This window comes from Malus domestica, chromosome 13 (genome assembly GCF_042453785.1).
Source record: "Malus domestica chromosome 13, GDT2T_hap1".
Lineage (NCBI taxonomy): Eukaryota > Viridiplantae > Streptophyta > Magnoliopsida > Rosales > Rosaceae > Malus > Malus domestica.
Window position 1 is genome coordinate 15,472,473 of NC_091673.1, and position 19,183 is coordinate 15,491,655.

Below are 19,183 nucleotides of genomic sequence, written 5' to 3' on the forward strand. Positions count from 1 at the left end.
AAGTGAGATCCTAATAGAGTTGTAGGAGGCGTAACCCCTATTTCATTGTACCAAACTCCTGCACATTACGATTGCAAAGAACCGTGTCCCAGATTACTACGTATCAAGAGGTAATCAATTGTCTGCGTAAGAAATGAAAGAAAGGGGCTTGAGGGGGATTTTAGTGATCTGAAGGACACATGCTATGACCGAGAGGGGATGTTTTGTGTTTACAAGTGATCTCCGAAACATGCCCGACAAGTTGAATTTTAGGCATTGTTTGCAGAGTGAAATGTATTTCATGTTTTGGCAAAGCGGTCATTAGCATTGTAAAATGAGGGATGAATAAAGGAATGCCCTGTTCCCTCTACATCTTTTATGCACAGAAAACTGTTGCTAATTGATCTCTGCATTGCGCGCGTTACTTCAAAGAGGTACATCGGCCAGTGGGTTATATTGTTTGGGTGGAGGTGTTTGGGCGGATTGGGGTTGAGGCAGGTTTGGGGATGATGGGGGAGAGGCAAGGGAGGTTGGTGCAGGAGAAGGGGGAAGAGCTGGGCAACTTTGGGCTTGCGTGCGTGACCCAGATGTTCATCGGATTCCAGTGCAGGAATTTCAGAACAACTTGATTAGGCACATGCCAATGCAAACATGGGAGGATTATCTTTCCGATATAGGCTCTCAGACAAAACAATAGCATTGGGAAAACTGAGCAAGAAACAAATGAAAATCCCTACCCAATTGACCCTAAACATGCTATCAAAACTCCAGTGGATTTGATCAAATTACAACCTCACTTGTAACGTCATAACAAAGAAGTATAGCAATGCGAAAGCCCTCCTCAATCAACTATAGCAGCATTCTCTTAGCAAGGAATCGAAAACCGAAAACCGAAAACCGAAAACCGAAAACCGAAAACCGAAAACCAAACCCGGAAACATGCAAGCATTCTTCAAAACAGCATCAAATTAGAACTAAGCATAAAATATCCAGAACAAGGTCTCACCAAAACACTTCCAAAATCCGCACCAAAAACTCAAACTAGGAATTCAAACAAAACACCGATTGAGAGATAGTAAATAACATAAGCTCAAAAGAGGCAATCCTCTTAACGGTACGACTTCTGGAACCTGGATCTGGCACCGCGACCGCCGAACTTCTTGGGCTCGCAGCGCCTGGGGTCAGCCACCAGGAGAGTCCTGTCGTACCTGATCAGGATGTCCTTGATCTCCTTCTTGCTCTGCTCGTCCACGTACTTCTGGTAAAACGCCACCAGGGCCTTGGCAATGCTCTGACGGATCGCGTAGATCTGGGAGGTGTGGCCTCCGCCTTTCACTCGGATCCTCATGTCCACGCCGGCGAAGCGCTGTCGTCCGAGCAGCAGGATCGGCTCGTAGGCCTTGAATCGGAGGATCTCCGGCTCCACGAGCTCGATTGGGCAGCCGTTGATCTTGATCAGGCCGCGTCCGCGCTTGCAGTAGGTCACTGCCACCGCCGTCTTCTTCCGCCCGAAGCATTGTACGGACTCGATTGCTGGGGCCGCCATGGTTGGTGCTCTGGGGTTTGGGTCTCCTCCTTCAGGGCTTTCCAGGGGCTCTATGTGTTTCTGCGCGCTATGAGAATGGAGGCGCGAGGCGGTGTGTGGGAAATGTTATATGAGAGAGGGTTTAGGGTTGAGGGTGGATTGGACGGCTGAGATTGCTGTTTTGTTAAACAACAGTAAGATGGTTACCCGTCCGGTGGAAAATGGGCTTTTTTGGACCAAGCCATTACATTGTTTCGGTCCGGCCCATGGTAGAGGCCCATATTTTGTGTCAGAATGTAAAAATATGAATAAATCGCAATAATGCATGCAACTTTGAATTTGGAGATTGCAAGATATAAGATCTATGCACACTTTAGGGCACTATAGAATTCGAATGATTAAAAGTTCTTAAGTTCCATTTTCATTGCCACTACTTACTAATACGACGATGCATTGATATTCTTTTTACTTGTAAGTAAAAAGTCTAATGATCGACTCTTATGAATATTAAGTAATACTTCAATATTTTGAATGATATATGGTAAGCATCTGCAATCACTCATTCCTCGATGATGTATCGATGGGGCCTTCTCAATGCAAACTAAGGACTAAGACTACACTTTCCAATCCAATCTACTAACCATCTAAAAAACAATAAGAATTGAGGCACATTAGATTAAAATTAGGAGAATAATTGAAATTTTTATTTTTCCTTCTCTCTTTTGTTGAGAATACGATGAATAAGAAAAAGATATATATGTACAGTAACGGGTATAAAAAAAAGAGTTCTGGAAGGCTCAAGGCATATTTAAAAGAAAAAAAAAAGTGAGCCCGAAATCACATGACTTGTTTGCCTTGCATTTGTGCCGGCTCTAAATGTAGTAATATTTTTCTTAATATATTAGATATTATCTACTGTTGGAAGTGAGATAAACCTTATAATGGGATGACTACAATAATTTGGTTCGACGTCGTCTTTGACGAAAATTCAACGTAATACCTTTCACTTACAAATAAAAAAAATACTACTAAAACGTAATATTAAGTGGTAATGTGGTGACGTAGTTGAGTGCTTCTCGGAATACCCATTGGCTACAAATTTGCCTGATTACAACAGTTATGTCCTAAAACATGAGGTGTAAAACTTCCATTCAGAAGTCAATCATAAAAGGCTCAAAATGATCAACTGATGGAACGGTAAAGATTGAAGAACCCAAAAGATAAAACGATCGTAAGCACAACATATTCAATAGATTGAAGAAAGATTCAATTGAGGGTCTGTTTATTTACAAGGATTAAAAATTGAATCATTTCAATTCTTGAGTTTTATGTGTTTACTAAAATATGAGTAGGGGAATCATTTCACTCTTTAACTTTTCATGTGTTTATTTACACATAAAAAATCAGAAAAGGACAAGTTTTCCCTTTAAATCTGTAATAAAAAAAAAAAAAATGGGAATCGGATCGTCTACTGGGACTACTTATTCTTACTCCCTTTCCATACTTCTCTTATTTTTAAACTTTCCGATTCATTCAATTTTCCATCGGGTTTACAGACATATAAGAACCTGGAAAATTGCAAGTTTTCCAGTAACCTCTTTTTACAATTAATTACAAGTATAACGCTTCTCTTATTTTTTATAAGCGCTACATATGTGTTTATGCATCTTGCTAGAAAAGAAGAATCTTAATCACTTCAGTTAAAAGTTTCCTGCATTTGATGTTTTTCTTATCGTGATCAACTCTTAAATTCTAATACACAAGAGTTGTAAGGATCTACATCTAAAGGACCTCATGAGAGATAGGATTAGGGTGTTGTAGGTGTGAATAGTCATATTGAATCCGAAAACAGTGCTCAACAAAACAACTAGCTAGACAAGAAAAGAAGCCAAGCGTTTGATCATAATCTTCACATTCTCAGTCTTGCCCTCACACAAGATATGAAAAGCATGTTCCTCACCTTCCATTTCAAACACCTCCGACTCTCCCTCCCACCCACTTTTCCTCACCAAATCGTAATACCAAATGCCTCGATCCCTCAGCTCATCCTTCTCAGAAACGCACACGAGCAGTCGGGAGCACCCGAGTCCAGCCAGGCTCGGTGCACCTTCACCTGCCGGATTCACCATTTGATTATCGCTACCCCTAGCTGATGGGAACAAAAACTTCCAAACTCTACAAGGCAGCCACTTCTCAAAGTTTTCTCCTTTAGGCTCTGATCCAATTGGCCTTGACCCTAAAAAGTAAGGGTGTGACATGAATGCCCCCACAATTTTCACCCCACCGCACAAACTCTCAAACCCTGCCTTCATAGCCACGTTATGCACAATGTTTCCACCTGCACTATCACCACCAATGTACAATTTATCAAAAGTACCATACTGGACCAACCATGGCTCTTCGTCAGCCTTGCTAGCATCTGATTCTTTGTGGGGTTTGTGGGAAGAGACCCATTCAAGAGCATCCCAGCAATCTTGGTAACACATGGGAATTGGGTTTTCCGGGGCGAGCCTGTATTCAACTGAGACGGCGAGGACTTGGGCTTGCGAGACCAAGCGGTTGAGGAAACGGTGGTGGTCAGATGAGAAGGCGGATTCGAAGCAAAATCCACCACCGTGGAAGTAAACCAAGACGGGGATAGGGTTTTTGGGGGGCTGGTAATTTTGGTTTTGAAGAGGGAGGTAAAGGCGAGCGGAGATGCTAGGGTTTTGTGAGATGGTGATGTCTTTGGAGCTGACGTTGGTTTCTGGGTCACGAAGAGATGGGGGCACATAGGGAGAGCCCATGAGGCGTTCCACCGTGCTGTCTTTGTATATTCTGATTAGAGGGAGCAGCTCTGAAGCTATTTCTTTTGCGGTGGTGGAAGCCATTTGAGACTTTTTGAGAAGTGTTGAAGTGTGAATCTTTTGAGGAATTGATGAGGGTAGAGAAACTACAATTGAAATTTATAATGGAATACTGAATACAGATTGTTTGTTTATAATTTCAATAGGAAAATGAGAAGGAGAGGACCTCAAGGCTGACAGCTAATGCACCAAGTAGCAATGGCAACCAAAGTAGCCGCCATATGTCCTTCCGCGCGGTGAGTCAAACTATACGTACTTCATGGCTCCTCGTAAATATACAGTGCATGTAGAATGATTTTTCAAGAGTCGGTACACTACGTGTTAAAATACAAGTGGAAGAACATTTGAAAAAAAAAACTTTACTTTTTCACTTGTTATTATGACATGTAATGTATTAATTCGTATTTCGGTCACATGAAAAAATCTCTAGTATATAATATCTTTAAATTATAAATAACATTGATAATTGTTATTAGCTTTTCAATTTTTTTTTTCCGTAACGCTTCTCATTTTTTTTTCAGTAGATGCACAAAAGATTACACCCAATCTGCTCCAAATCCGGAAAGAGGAGTAGACCAACAGCATGAGAAAATTGAATACATAACTAATTTATATATAGAGGAAGTCTTGGGCAGACGAAGACAATGAAAAGGAAAGACGCACCGATTGACTTGGAGGCATCCACTGCAGATTTCATTTGGTCCCACACTCATGCGAGAGTGCAACGATCATATGGAGCAGTCCTAGTCGGTACTTTGCATTCACAAGGCAAGTGGTCTTTATTGCATGATCATATCCAATTCCATTCTATATAATGATGTCTCGATAAATTGGAGGAAAAAGGGTGTAGTCAAATTTGTACCAAATATTTCGATTGACCAAGAAAAGTTAGCATAAGAGATTTAAAAATTTGTTTGCACATTCTCTACATACTAATATTAATTAGTTTTAAGGGAAAACTAACAAAATGTAAAAATATAGTTTTTCGTTAAAAGTGAACAGTACTGGAAGTGTTTTATTAAAACTTCATAGTTTTAATAGCATTGGTAATGAAAGTGTACAATAAGCACACAATGTAGTGCATGGAAAACACATAAGATGTACATTCTTCTGTCGATTTAGAGAGAGGCCGGGTTATATAAAACAGGCTCACTTTAATGTGCTGTCTTAGTTCATTAATACAAGGTCATTCTCACATTTTATTAATACAAGGTCATTCATAATATTTGCTCTACATCCTCCTTTTATCAATAATCCATGACACCACCATGATAGTGGACCCATTTCATACAATTATTTCTACCTATCAATCATCATTCCTCTTACAAACATCCTATTTATTTTTCTAATGCTCTAGTTTTCTCCAATTGACCAAAGAAGGGTGCTACACTACAAGAAAAATGGTCTATGGATACAAAATTGAGGACACAATTAATCATTTTGTGGGTAACTAACCAATTTTACACACAAAAAAATTGTATTTGTTTCCTTTGTATAAAGGCACTAATTAATGTGCCCATTCTTCTACAAATTTGGCACAAATATTTTTTCAAGACATCATTATAAAAATAAAGGAAAACTAATGAAAAGAGTTTGAAAACTTTGAGTTTTAATGATAAGGACAAAATAAAGGATAAAGTGAATAGTACCAGGTTTGACTTTTTAGTGTAAAAATATGATTTTTCGTTAAAGTGAACAGTACCATGGGCTTTTAATTAAAACTCCCTAAAAATAATGGACTCAAATGATCATTTGTGCCAACTTTTAATTAATACTTATGGCCCACACATACCCCACTTTCTATGTTTCTCTCTGTCTCTCAGTTAACTCACCCACACCCCACTTTCCTGCTTAACCCACCCAGCCGCCACACCCCACTTCCCTCTCTCTCCCTTTAACCCCTCCCTTTGTCTATCTTTACCCAAATTCCCTCTTTCTCAACCAAACAAAATCTATGCATCTTTCTCTACCTCTCTCACTTCTCTCAGATTTGAGATTTTCTTTCTTTTTTTCTTGGAAAAACACCCATGCATCAGATTTGAGAAACACCAATGCCTTCGCATCTCTCTCTATCTCAATCGATCCGTCTCTCCCTCTCGTTGCATCTCACGCTCAGATCCCAACTGTCTGTCGTTTGAGAAAGAACTTGAAGAAATGTAGGAGAAGCTTCAGGCAATGAGGCTTTAGAAGGAGAAACCGAGAAGCTCCTTAAGAAGGAGGAGATCTTGAAGATCAAGAAGGAAAAGCTCCAAACAAAGGGCTAAGAGCAAGACAAGCTTCAGATGGAGTTGAAGAAGCTGCAGGAGTTCAAACTTGTCGAGTTGGTGAAGCCTGAGATCGGATCTAAGATTCTAAGGAAGCACCATCGTCTTCACTGTTCCTCAGATCAATGCCATAAAGAGGTAGTTGTTTTATATTTTTCCTAATTCGCAATCAAGTTTTCCTTGTTTTTGTTTAATTTCTCAAATTTATCATAATTTTTTGGGATTCCACATTATTTGGAGGCAAAGGGGTTTAGATGGTTAAGGGGTTTGTTTTTGACTTTGATGCCTTGTGATCGATCAATTGGAAATTCAAAATTGGATAGTCTGTATTTTTGTTACCTAGTTGTAGAGTTGTATGATAAGCTTGGAGGTATTTGAGCTGATCTCAGTTAAATTTATACTTAATTATGTGGTTTGATTTTTTAAGTTATGAAAATCTGAGAGAAACTGAGTTCATACCTCTATGGTTTTTCACGTGGGATGTAAACCTACCTCTATACTTTTGCAATTTTAAAATATTATCTTATATATGACTTTAAAGTTTTTGTTAATTAATTCTTTTTAATCAAATAGTATCTGCATTAGTTTCCTTTCCATATTTCTAATGTTCTAGAATTTTTAGTTTATGTGTAATGTTTGAATTGATTGTATTAAAATTGGTTGTGATTTTTTTCTTTCTTTTGTATTACAGTGCAACAAAGACATAATCCAATCTATAAAGTTGTTTGTTTACATTCTTTGATCAGGAGCTGCTAATCAGTTATTAACACAACTTTATAGTGTTGGGTATTTATGGACTTATCATTGTTGTGATCATCAGTACCTGTATGGCTATCTAGCTTGTGGCCTTGCTAGTCTCTTTACCGGTATGGCTATCGGCAGTGTCGATGATGTCGGTGTTAGGTAATATCTCTCTCTCTTTGAAAGGATTGGCCTTGCTCTTGCTAAGGGTGTAGATATCATATCTCTTCAATTGTTTCTTAATTTATTTTTTGCAATTGCTCATTTGATAAATTATTTAGCTACATATATCGGAGTCATGATATGATGGCCATTTTCAGGTGAACATTTTTTAGTATTATTTTAGATAGTATACAATACCAAATAATGTATTGAAATTTGATATTCTGAGTTGTATTTGTCAGATTGTAAATTAGCATGAAGCTACAAGTAGCAACATTGTCAGGCACAATGAGTTTAATCTTCAAACACTTGGAATTGGTGGCCTAGGTGCTGAGTTTGCAGATATATTTTGAAGAGCTTTTGCATCCCATGTTTTCCCTCCTCATGTGACAAATAAGTAAGATAACTGATTCTTCTAGTTGCACTGATATCTTTTTGGTATAACTTTATACCACACTCCTTACTAGAAATACTTTGATCTTCCAGATAAGGGATCAAGCATGTAAAGGGTATGCTGGGCCACCTGGTACTTTAAAAATTCTCATGGCTTGTCAAATTGGAAAGATGTTGAACAAGAAAGAACCAAAGATTTGGAGTTTGATCCACCTTTTTCTTTAATTATTAAATTTCTGAGAGTTCCAAATCTCTTAGGACTAAGATTTGTTCTGTTCATTTGAATGATTACTTTTCTATGTTTCAGCTGTAATTTCAAATAAGACTTACCAATTGATGACACATGAAACTAAGATAAAATTAAGAACTAGATACTCATTGTCACAATCTTGTATTCTTATTTTTCATAACAGGCTAGGTAATGAATCGATTAAATTCTGCCAGCTGTAAACATTGAACCATGCCGAATCATGATTTAACACAACATTTTGATGCTAGTACATTATTGTAACAAAGCTATTTGAGCATGTTTGAATGATTCTGGATATGCAACTTATCCTTAGATAAGTTAGTTATTATCTGCATTGGTGATTGATGAGATTTCTATTTTTGTGAACTGTGCTAGATTGTTAATGGCCATGAAGTTTTGAGCAAGTTGGTGAAACTGAGAAAAATGTTAGGAATCTATCTGCTAATGCTGAGAATGATCAAAGGGCTCGCGGTAAGGGAAATATATACATGTCAAGTGCACTTAGGTTGGTTCTTCAATAATTTCTAATCTCATTATGTCCTTAATTCCCCTGGAGACTAGAGTGGTTTGCATGCGATAATGTTTGATGAAATGGATGTTATTTGTAAGGTATAAATATTTCTTAGTCTATGCTTTTTACTAAGATTCTTATTCAGCTACGATTTATTTTCAATTTAGAAAAAGTTGTGGGACTCTCTTAAGTTTAAGCAAGAAGGGAATGTGGTTAAGTGAGCTTCATTGCACGAAGAACTTGGTTCAACAGCTGCAGAGCAGTGGGGGAGGATAGGATTCTGAAAAAGGGCTTGGTTGTAAATTACGTGGGATTTGTTGTAAATAACTGAAATAGTGTATATTGTGGGATTTGTTGATTTAAAAAAAAATTCAAAATTTTCTACATTAATATTTTTTTTATTAAATAGAACCTATTGGGCACGATTTGAAAATTGTGCGCATATGATTTTGTCACCCGACAATCTAACAGGGTTGTCAGAATTAAGACACAAATAGGCTATTATTTGTGTTAAACTCTTTGAGCACAAATAGCGATATTGTGTGCTATCAACAATGGTGATGCCCATAGAGGGCATATATACAAATATAGTTGCTATTGTTCTATGAGCACAATTGTTGGTGCTTTTTGGCCTCAAATGGCACAAATAATTTATTGTGTGCAGTGGCTATTTTTTTTGTAGTGCTACTTTGTACCCTTTTTTTTTTTTGCAAAGAAAGTTTGAGTCGCACAATGTTTCAGGATTTTTTTTTTGAACAAACAATATTATCTAGACTAGAGGGTGGAGAGGTAGGCCAAGCCTCACAATGAGCTAGTAATAATGTGGTTCAAATTCACTTTTGGCAAGAATCGAACTTAAGATTAGAAAATAAAGTCTAGCTAGAAGTTCTGTATATCTACAAATTAACCTTCCTCCGTTCATCCATCAACTAACTAGTATATGGCGGGAAAGAGGAATGAAGAATGACTCTTTCACCTAGAGCCTTACTGGCAAGGTGGCATCCTTAACTAGGTTCATCTCTAAGGCCACAGATAGATGTGCTCATTTCTTCAAAGCACTTAAGGGAAGTAAGAAGTACATTACATGGACTGATGAATGTGCTGAGGCATTCAAGAACCTTAAAGACTACATGAGTAAAGCCCATCTGCTTTCCAAACCTGAGGTTGGTGACACTCTCATTATATATCTGTCGGTATTGGCTTCAGCAGTAAGTTCCGTTCTAATTCAAAATGATGGTAATGTTGAACGACCTGTCTACTACGCTAGCAAGGCCTTACAAGATGCAGAGACACGATACTCCAACATTGAGAAATTGGCTCTAGCATTGGTCATGTCTGCTCGAAAACTTCGCCCTTACTTCCAAGCACACTCCATCATCGTGCTTACCAATCATCCTCTTCGACAGATACTCCAAAGTCCTGACACTTCCGGGCGAATGATCAAATGGGCGATATCATTGGGTGAGTTTGACATCTCTTACCAACCAAAGCCAGCTGAGAAGGGCCAAGCAGTGGCAGACTTCATCGCCGACTTCACATATCCTGTTGACATTGTTTCTACGCCTAAAGAAGTGGTTTCATTACCCTCGGAAGCTCAGAAAATAGAACCAACAGCCCCAGCATGGAGTCTATATGTTGATGGCTCGTACAACCAACAGGGTTGTGGAGCAGGACTAATCCTTATGACCCTTGACAAAGTGGCGATGAAGTATGCTATTCGTTTCAAATTCAAGGCGTCGAACAATAAGGCCGAATATGAAGCCCTCCTAGCATGCTTATGTTTAGCCAAACACCTTGGGGTTAAATGAATTGATATCTTCAGTGACTCCCAATTGGTGGTTAACCAGGTCACCAACAACTTTGATGTTAAGGATAGCTCTATGGCAGCATATCTGGCATAAACACAATTGTTACTCCAGCACTTCCACTACCAGATCACCTAAATTCCTCTAGCGGCAAACAGTCATGCAGATGCTTTGGCTCGCCTCGCCTCGCCACAGCTGTGGAAGACAAGATTGGGAGAAAAATTCAAGTCGAATTGTTGGCAGCACCAAGCACCATGGCTGTGGAAGTGTGCAACTTACAACAGGGGGATAGTTGGATTACCCCGATTTATAGATTCCTTGCTCATGGCACCTTTCCAAATGACAAAGTCCAAGCTAAGCAGATTCGATACAAGGCTACCCGTTACTTGATCATTAATGACCAACTCTACAAACGGGGTTTTAACCTACCATACCTAAGATGCATTACGCCCGCAGAGGCAGAAACTGACTTTCGGGAAATACATGAAAGAGTTTGCGGAGATCATGCTGGATCTCGATCCCTAGCACACAAGGCTTTTCATTAAGGATATTACTGACCAACACTCCACCAAGATGCCATAAGAATATCCCACTTATGTGATAAGTGTCAACGCTACGCAATTATTCCTCACTCTCCTTCCGAGCCGCTCACTCTCATGATCATCCCTTGGCCATTCGCCCAATGGGGACTTTACTTGATCGGCCCAATGCCTGCAGGGAAGGGCAATGTCCGCTATGTAATCGTTGCAGTTGACTACTTCACAAAGTGGGCCGAAGTAGAACCCTTGGCAACCATTACTGAGGCAAAAATAGAAGACTTTGTATGGAAGAACATCCTTTGCAGATTCGGCATTCCCAATGCGATAGTCACTGACAACGGGCGACAGTTCGACAACAATAAGTTCAGGATGTTTTGCTTTAAGTTCAACATCAACTTATGTTTTGCCTTCCCAGCTCATCCTCAGTCTAATGGACAAGTTGAAGCCATCAACAAAATAATCAAGTGAACTTTGAAAACCAGCTTGGACAAGGCTAAAGGTTGTTGGCCAGAATTTGTACCCTAAGTTCTTTAGTCATACCGCACTTCGTATCGGACATTAACATGAGAAACCCCATTCTTACTTGCCTTTGGTACAGAGGTAGTTGTCCCAATTGAGCTTGAGCAAGCAACGTTCCGAGTCCAGAACTACGTGCAAAGTGAAAATGACAAACAACTTACCCTCAACTTAGATCTAGTCGAGGAACACAGAAACCAGGCTCACTTGAGGAATGTCACCTACAAGCAGCGCATCTCCAACTACTATGACTCCAGGTCAAACCTCGTTCTTTCAAAGTAGGGGACTAGGTATTGAAGAAAAGATTACTCTGCGACAGAGTCCCGAGTGAAGGAACACTTAGTCCAAACTGGGATGGACCGTTTGAAGTTATTGGCATCAGTTGCCCTGGCTCCTACAAGCTTAGAAGCTCCGATGGCAAGACCCTTGGCCATCCATGGAACGCTGATCACTTGAAGTACTATTACAAGTAAATTCACATTGTACAAGTGTTAAGCTTCAGTCGTTCGGCATCCTATGTAACGAAGACTATTTGGCATGAATTCAATAAAGAGGTGAGATTCGGCATGAATTCAATAAAGAGGTGATTTAGACAACTCGATCCTAATCCTCTTAAATTCCTAGCAATGAAACACTCGGGTTCAAAGCTTCGACATGAATGCTTCCAACAGGAAATCAAGTCTAAGTATATGTCAACAAGACTATACAAATAAACAAACAGTACTGGACAGAACTAGTACATCCAAGTTATGGCTTATATCTAAACAAAGGATTTGCTCAAACATAGCCAGGCATTCATCAATGATAGTGCAAATACTTGGTAATTAACAACAAACTAGTACATCCAGAGTACATGGCATATGCCACACAAACAACAAACTAGTACATCCAAAGTACATGGCACATGCCACACAAACAACAAACTAGTACATCTAGAGTACATGGCACATGCCACACAAACAATAAACTAGTACATCCAGAGTACATGGCACATGCAACACAAATAACAAACTCGTACATCCAGAGTACATGCAGAAAAAGAGGTCACTACGAGTCATCCTCATCTGAGGCCGAACCCCTGACAATATCACTCTGCGTTTCAACCCCCCATCGTCATCACCACCTTCCTCAGCATCTCCAGGACCATCCTCACTCTCCTGAGACTGCCCACTGATATTAGCCTCATTATCAGAGTCATCACTATTAGGATTAACTGCGAGGACGAAGGCTTCACCCTTTTATCGGTACTCATCTACCTCATCACGGTACTTTCGGATAATGCTTCCATTGTCATAACGCTCAAGGACGGCCATCTATTTCCTTTTCTCAAAATTAGCCGCTCGGATGCAGTGAGGTCTAAAAGCATCGTGAAAGGCCTGAGAACCTAAGAACTCTTGCACAGCAGCATCCCTCTCAGTTGGGATACTCATCTTCAGCCCAGAAACCTCAACCAAGGCACTATCCAACTCCCCTTTAACCTTGGAAACCTCAAGGATGGTTGTCTCCAACTGTTCCTTAGTCGCTTCCAATTATTTCTTGAGCCTCACGTTCTCACGTTCTCACCATTCCGCATCTTCAAACTCTCAAAGTTTTCATCCTTAAGGCGGATGACATCAACCAAAGCTTTGCTCATTTTTCTGGCGTCATTCACAAGTTGTTTATTCTCTTTAAACTTTGCCTTGTACCGCTCGACTTCTCATAATCTGTCATCGTACTCGGTTATGACCTACATGACAAGATAATCGTCACTACCAGGAAAAAGAGGGGACAAAGCAAAGAAATGCAAAGTAACACTTACATAAGAAAATAGCCTCATTATCCGATCACGATCTGATTCGTTTTCATATAGCGGCTTGCCAAGCTCATCAACAGTGGATCGATGTCCTGCCAGGCACTTATTGACATACTTAAAACTACTTGGTTGCATGGCAACCTTCAAGTCTTTCCAATGAATACTGCCAACCTCTTCCTTGTACTTTCTCTTACGACTATAGCTAGGGCCACCTTCTTGGTCAGTAGACTCTATGGTTGGAGGAAATATGGGATTGATGGTAGGAAGAAGAGGCAACAGTCGTCTCTCCTCCCTTGCAACTATAGTAGCAGCACACCCGATGGCCTCGGCTTCAGCCTTCTTCGAGGCAGCAACCTTGAGGACCTCCTCTTGTGACTCAGGTTTAAGGCTTGGCCTCACCCGGTGCTTACGAGCTCCCTTGTGAAACAAAATGTCGTCTACGGGAACTAACATGGGTGCTTTCCTTTTCTTGGCGTTAGTCTCCCCTTTCTTGCCCACTTTCTCCACTGAACAAGAAAAATCAAAGTAAGGAATGCAACTTTGTAAAAGAAAGAGAGGGCGAAATGAATGACACAACTTACTTGCTCGTCTCTCGCACTCCGACATTAGGGGCTGGAAACCGTACTTTCGAAATAAGGGTTGTAGCTTGCCCAAATGTCTATCCTCTTTAGGCACCCTCAACACTTTCTCTATGTCAACTAGCTCCCGTCCAGACAGCTTGATGGTCTTTCGCGTCACTGCACGAAGAAAAAATGTTAGAAGCAAGAGAAAATCACAACAAATAGCAAATAATGCAAACAATGGATACATTACAACCTACAGTCTAGAAGTGAGTAGGGACACATCGCTCATGTTTGACACCTTTAGCGTACTCCCAATCATTATAAAGAAAGCACCAACGGTTTTTCCAAGTGCAGTACGCCTTTTTCTTACCAAAGACAATACGCTATCTCTCACTTCGACACGCACACTCGGTGTACCCAATGCATGCTTTCACCGGGCGCATCTTATAGCAGTAGCGTCATTGATGAAAGGAAGGCTCACCTAACCCACATTCCATCCAAATAATATAAAACCCGATCAAGGTATCTTAAAAACCAGGGTAGAGTTGCCCAGGCGCATATCCAATGAAAGACAACATTCGTTGTAACCACAGGTGTAAAGGCAGCTTCACCCCTAAAGTCAATAATATCTGGGTATAGAACATAACATGACCCTTGGGTGGTTCAGAGGACAATTCTTCATGATGCACCAAACGCATTCCTACACTACGGGGGATACTACATGACTGCCTTAAGGCCTCAAGCTGCTTTTCGCTATCTGACATTAAGGAGGAAGAACCAATATTGGCTAAGGCTTGGCTATTGCGAGGATCACCCAATCTCAAATTTTTTGTACAAGACTCCAACAAAGGCCCTGAAGACTCCTACATTGCAAGCTCAAACCTAGAGTTAGAGTTAGGGGAGCCCCCATCACTAGGACTTCCAAACTATGACATCTACAACAAACAAAAACAAACTCTATTACCACATGAAAGATCGAAACATAAGGAAGTTCCTAGGGCGTGAAGAAAAGCTCATTCGGTTCATTATGTTCTCAACCAAATACATGAACACTCAAACAATTCAACAAGAATGAAAGCATGTGATATAGTGGAGAAGATTACCAACCTGAAGATGGTGCAAAGCAATGCCGGAATCCCTATCAACTATAAGAGCACTCTATCTCTAAAAATCACTACAAAATGAGCAAATGAAGATAATGAAAAGAGTGGAAACTTCTCATTCTTATAGGGTTCAACATGGCCAAAGAAATTCGAAATTCAAAATTCAAACCATGAGAAAACCCCACATGGAAAGTCTTCAAACTTCCACACAAGCTATGGAGTTTTCAAATTTCAAACTTGCAGCACCCCCTCTCCCCCTCAAAAAAAAAAAAAAAAAAAAAAAAAAAGGAGGAGCTGAACGCATTAGCTTCATCAATTTATGGTGCCAACAATAGCTTCATCAAAGGAGTTCAACCACAATTCTCAAAAGCTTCACACACTTTTGATCAAGACAGTGTGAAGCAAAACCAATTTATGGTGCCAACAAGAGCTTCATCAATGGAGGGCAACCATAATTCTCAAAAGCTTCACACACTCTTGATCAAGACAGTGTGAAGCAAAATCAATTTATGGTGCCAACAAGAGCTTCATCAAAGGAGTTCAACCACAACTCTCAAAAGCTTCACATACTCTTAATCAAGACAGTGTGAAGCAAAATCAATTTATGGTGCCAACAAGAGCTTCATCAAAGGAGTTCAACCACAACTCTCAAAAGCTTCACATACTCTTGATCAAGACAGTGTGAAGCAAAACCAAAGCAAAACCAATTTATGGTGCCAACAAGAGCTTCATCAATGGAGGGCAACCACAATTCTCAAAAGCTTCACACACTCTTGATCAAGACAATGTGAAGCAAAACCAATTTATGGTGCCAACAAGAGCTTCATCAAAGGAGTTCAACCACAACTCTCAAAAGCTTCACATACTCTTGATCAAGACAGTGTGAAGCAAAACCAATTTATGGTGCCAACAAAAGCTTCATCAATGAAGGACAAACACAACTCTCAAAAGCTTCACACACTCTTGATCAAGACAATGTGAAGCAAAACCAATTTATGGTGCCAACAAGAGCTTCATCAATGGAGGACAAGCACAACTTTCAAAAGCTTCACACACTTTTGATAAAGACAGTGTGAAGTAAAACCAATTTATGGTGCCAACAAGAACTTCATCAATGAATAGTAACCACAATTCTCAAAAGCTTCACACACTCTTGATCAAGACAGTGTGAAGCAAAATCAAGTCATGGTGCCCAACAAAGCTTCAACCTTAAAGCTTCACCTACAAAGCTTCAACACAAAAGCTTCATCAATGGAGGACAACTACAAATTCTTAAAAGCTTCACACTATCTTGATCAAGATAGTGTGAAGCAAAATCAATTCATGGTACCCAACAAAAGCTTCAACTCCAAAGCTTCACCTACAAAAATTTCAACACAAAAGCTTCACGCACAAAAGCTTCAACACAAAAGCTTCATCAATGGAGGACAACTACAAATTCTTAAAAGCTTCACACTATCTTGATCAAGATAGTGTGAAGCAAAATCAATTCATGGTACCCAACAAAAGCTTCAACTCCAAAGCTTCACCTACAAAGCTTCAACTCCAAAGCTTGACCTATAAAAGCTTCAACACAAAAGCTTCACCCACAAAAGCTTCAACACAAAAGCTTCACCCACAAAAGCTTCACCCACAAAAGCTTGACCTATAAAAGCTTGACCCACAAAAGCTTGACCCACAAAAGCTTGACCCACAAAAGCTTCACCTACAAAAGCTTGATCCACAAACGTTTGACCCAGAAAAGCTTGACCCACAAAAACTTGACCCACAAAAGCTTCACCTACAAAAGTTTGATCCACAAAAGTTTGACTCACAAAAGCTTGACCTACAAAAGCTTGACCCACAAAAGCTTCACCTACAAAAGCTTGACCTACAAAAGCTTCACCTACAAAGCTTCAACACAAAAGCTTCACCTATAAAAGCTTCACACTATCTTGATCAAGATAATGTGAAGCAAAATCAATTCATGGTGCCCAACAAAGCTTCAACCTTAAAGTTTCACCTACAAAGCTTCAACACCAAAGCTTTACCTACAAAGCTTAATATATATATATATATATATATATATAATTTTTTTTTTCGGAAATCCAAAAATTCAAAAATTCGAAAATTAGAAGAAAAAAAAATTCGAAGATTCGAAAATTAGAAAGAAAAAAAAATTCGAAAAAAAAAAATTGCCTAGGCCTCCTCTTCTTTGGGCCTAACAACTTTCATAACAAATATATATGAAGAAGGAGTTTTGGGCTATCACTTAGAAAGGAAATGCCTCATTCGTCAACTCCCTCGATCGGAGACTTGGGGGACTCCTACCATATGCTACTGCACCTTGATATTCAGAAGTCTCACGACCACTCAGTGATTTGGATTTTTCAAGTCTCCAACCGAGAAGTTTTCCTCACTCGGGAAATTAAGGGAGCATTACCTCAACATACATGCTTAACTTTTAAGCTTCAACAAAATAAAAAATTCAAAGAACTTAGTGAAGAAGGCCTTGGTGTATTTAACATAATACGTTGAAATAAAGCAAAACTTGTTTATTGATATCTCCGATAAGTTACAAATATGTACATATACATGAATCAAAATAAACAAAAAAGAGGGAGCCTTCACAAAGGTTGCTCATGAGAAGTCTCAGCAGTCGGCAGAGCCCCAGAAAGAGTAGACACCAGAGGGTGATCATTCGGAGCCTCAGTACTGGGCAAAACCCCAGAAGGAGGAGGCACCGAAGGTTGATCATTTGGAGCTTCATTACGCGGTACAGCCCTAGAAGACGAAGGCAATAAATGCCTTTAGAACAAACCCACAAACCTCTGATGATCAAGCAAAATCTGACCATCAGATTCTTGCAACTGGTCAAGCTTCCTCTTCATGTTTGTAGCATAGTCATGTGCGAGCCTGTGCAACTATTTATTCTCATGTTTGAGCCCTCTGATCTCCTGTTTGAGACTTATCACTTCAGCCGCCAATGATTCAACTTGGCGGGTTCGAGAAAATAGGCATTGGGCCATATTAGACACAGAACTTGCACATTGAACACTGAGAGCCAGATAATCCTTAACAGCCAACTCATCAGACCATTTGGAAAGTAGTCTGTTATCTTTGGGAGTGAGAATGTTCCTAGCCACCATTGCAGCTATCATATCATTCTTCATCACAGAGTCCCCAACGGTAAGAGGACCGGTAGGGGATAAGAAGGATGGGCGCCATATGTTGTCTTAAGAAGGCATAGCTGCCTCTTTACCAAATTTTAAGTCAAAACGACGGTCGGATGGGCCAGACATTCTCAGAAATGATGAAGGAGAAATGAGGTGCAATAAATCTCTGAAGTAAGGGGAAAAGTCCTACAAGAAATAACTCTGAATGTACTTCTTGCACACAATTGGTGCTCTTATAAAAGAAAGGGCAACATGGCCGTTGGTTCAAGAATCGAAGAGGCACCACTCTCCGGATTCCGAAGATGCACCACTCTCCGGATTCCGAAGATGCACCACTTTCCACACGCAAAATCAGCTCATCGGGTACCACAGATAACTTTTCCAAAGATCTCTGACAAAGTTTAGACACATAAATTTTGAAGGTCCAACTACCCTACTATTACCCATAAGGGTAAAGGAACAACACCACTGCTTGATAACTAGAAAGTCCCAATGTGTGTCAACCTCCGTGCTCCGTGGCAAGGCAGACTGGCAAAAATGCCCAACCTTTACTCACATTCGAGAAAACACTCCCAACAAGATTGCTTGCTCAAAAATCAAAGAGGCACCACTTTTCGAATCTCGAGAGCCAGACTCCCAACATGATTACTTTCTCAAAAATCGAAGAGGCACCGCTCTTCGAATCTCAAGAGCCAGACTCCCAACAAGATTGCTTTCTCAAAAATTGAAGAGGCACCGTTCTCCGAATCTCGAGAGCCAGATCCCCGACATGATTGCTTGTTCGAAAACCGAAGAGGTATTACTCTCTGAACTTCGAGAATCAGATTTCATTGGATAAAGCTTGTCTGCAATCTTCACACGCAACATCAGCTTTTCAGATACCGCATACCACTTTTTCAAAACACTCTGACAAAGTTAAAACATGTGAAGCTTACAGCTCCTACTACATTATTATGACCAAGAAGGGTAAAAGAATAGCATTATTACTTGCTCAAAAATCGAAGAGGCACCGCCTTCCGAATCTCGAGAGCCAGACTCC

General features: G+C 40.0%; 2 protein-coding genes and 1 long non-coding RNA gene across 7 annotated transcripts; 1 reads left to right on the forward strand and 2 right to left on the reverse strand.

The window, feature by feature from the left end:
- Positions 1-927: 927 nt before the first annotated feature.
- On the reverse strand, positions 928-1,721 carry LOC103453096 (small ribosomal subunit protein uS9-like). The gene has a single exon (XM_008392634.4). The coding sequence runs from the start codon at positions 1,523-1,525 to the stop codon at positions 1,088-1,090; it is 438 nt and encodes a 145-aa protein (XP_008390856.1). The 5' UTR covers positions 1,526-1,721; the 3' UTR covers positions 928-1,087.
- Positions 1,722-3,036: 1,315 nt separating this feature from the next.
- LOC103453193 (2-hydroxyisoflavanone dehydratase-like) lies at positions 3,037-4,578 on the reverse strand. Its single transcript, XM_008392743.4, has one exon. The coding sequence runs from the start codon at positions 4,372-4,374 to the stop codon at positions 3,376-3,378; it is 999 nt and encodes a 332-aa protein (XP_008390965.3). The 5' UTR covers positions 4,375-4,578; the 3' UTR covers positions 3,037-3,375.
- A 1,355-nt stretch (positions 4,579-5,933) lies between these two features.
- On the forward strand, positions 5,934-9,055 carry LOC114820628 (uncharacterized). Of its 5 annotated transcripts, none has more exons than XR_011574467.1 (5): positions 5,934-6,752; positions 7,306-7,517; positions 7,760-7,914; positions 8,004-8,631; positions 8,839-9,055. It is a non-coding gene; the product is annotated as an uncharacterized lncRNA (long non-coding RNA). The 5 variants fall into 5 exon arrangements; XR_011574465.1 differs by having other exon boundaries at positions 5,940-6,752; positions 8,536-8,631; XR_011574464.1 differs by having other exon boundaries at positions 5,940-6,752; positions 8,004-9,055.
- The last annotated feature ends 10,128 nt before the right edge of the window (positions 9,056-19,183 follow it).

What these genes read in the sequence shown, in the direction of transcription:
- LOC103453096 (XM_008392634.4), bottom strand. Translation starts at nt 1,525, where the DNA reads ATGGCGGCCCCAGCAATCGAGTCCGTACAATGCTTCGGGCGGAAGAAG.
- LOC103453193 (XM_008392743.4), bottom strand. Translation starts at nt 4,374, where the DNA reads ATGGCTTCCACCACCGCAAAAGAAATAGCTTCAGAGCTGCTCCCTCTA.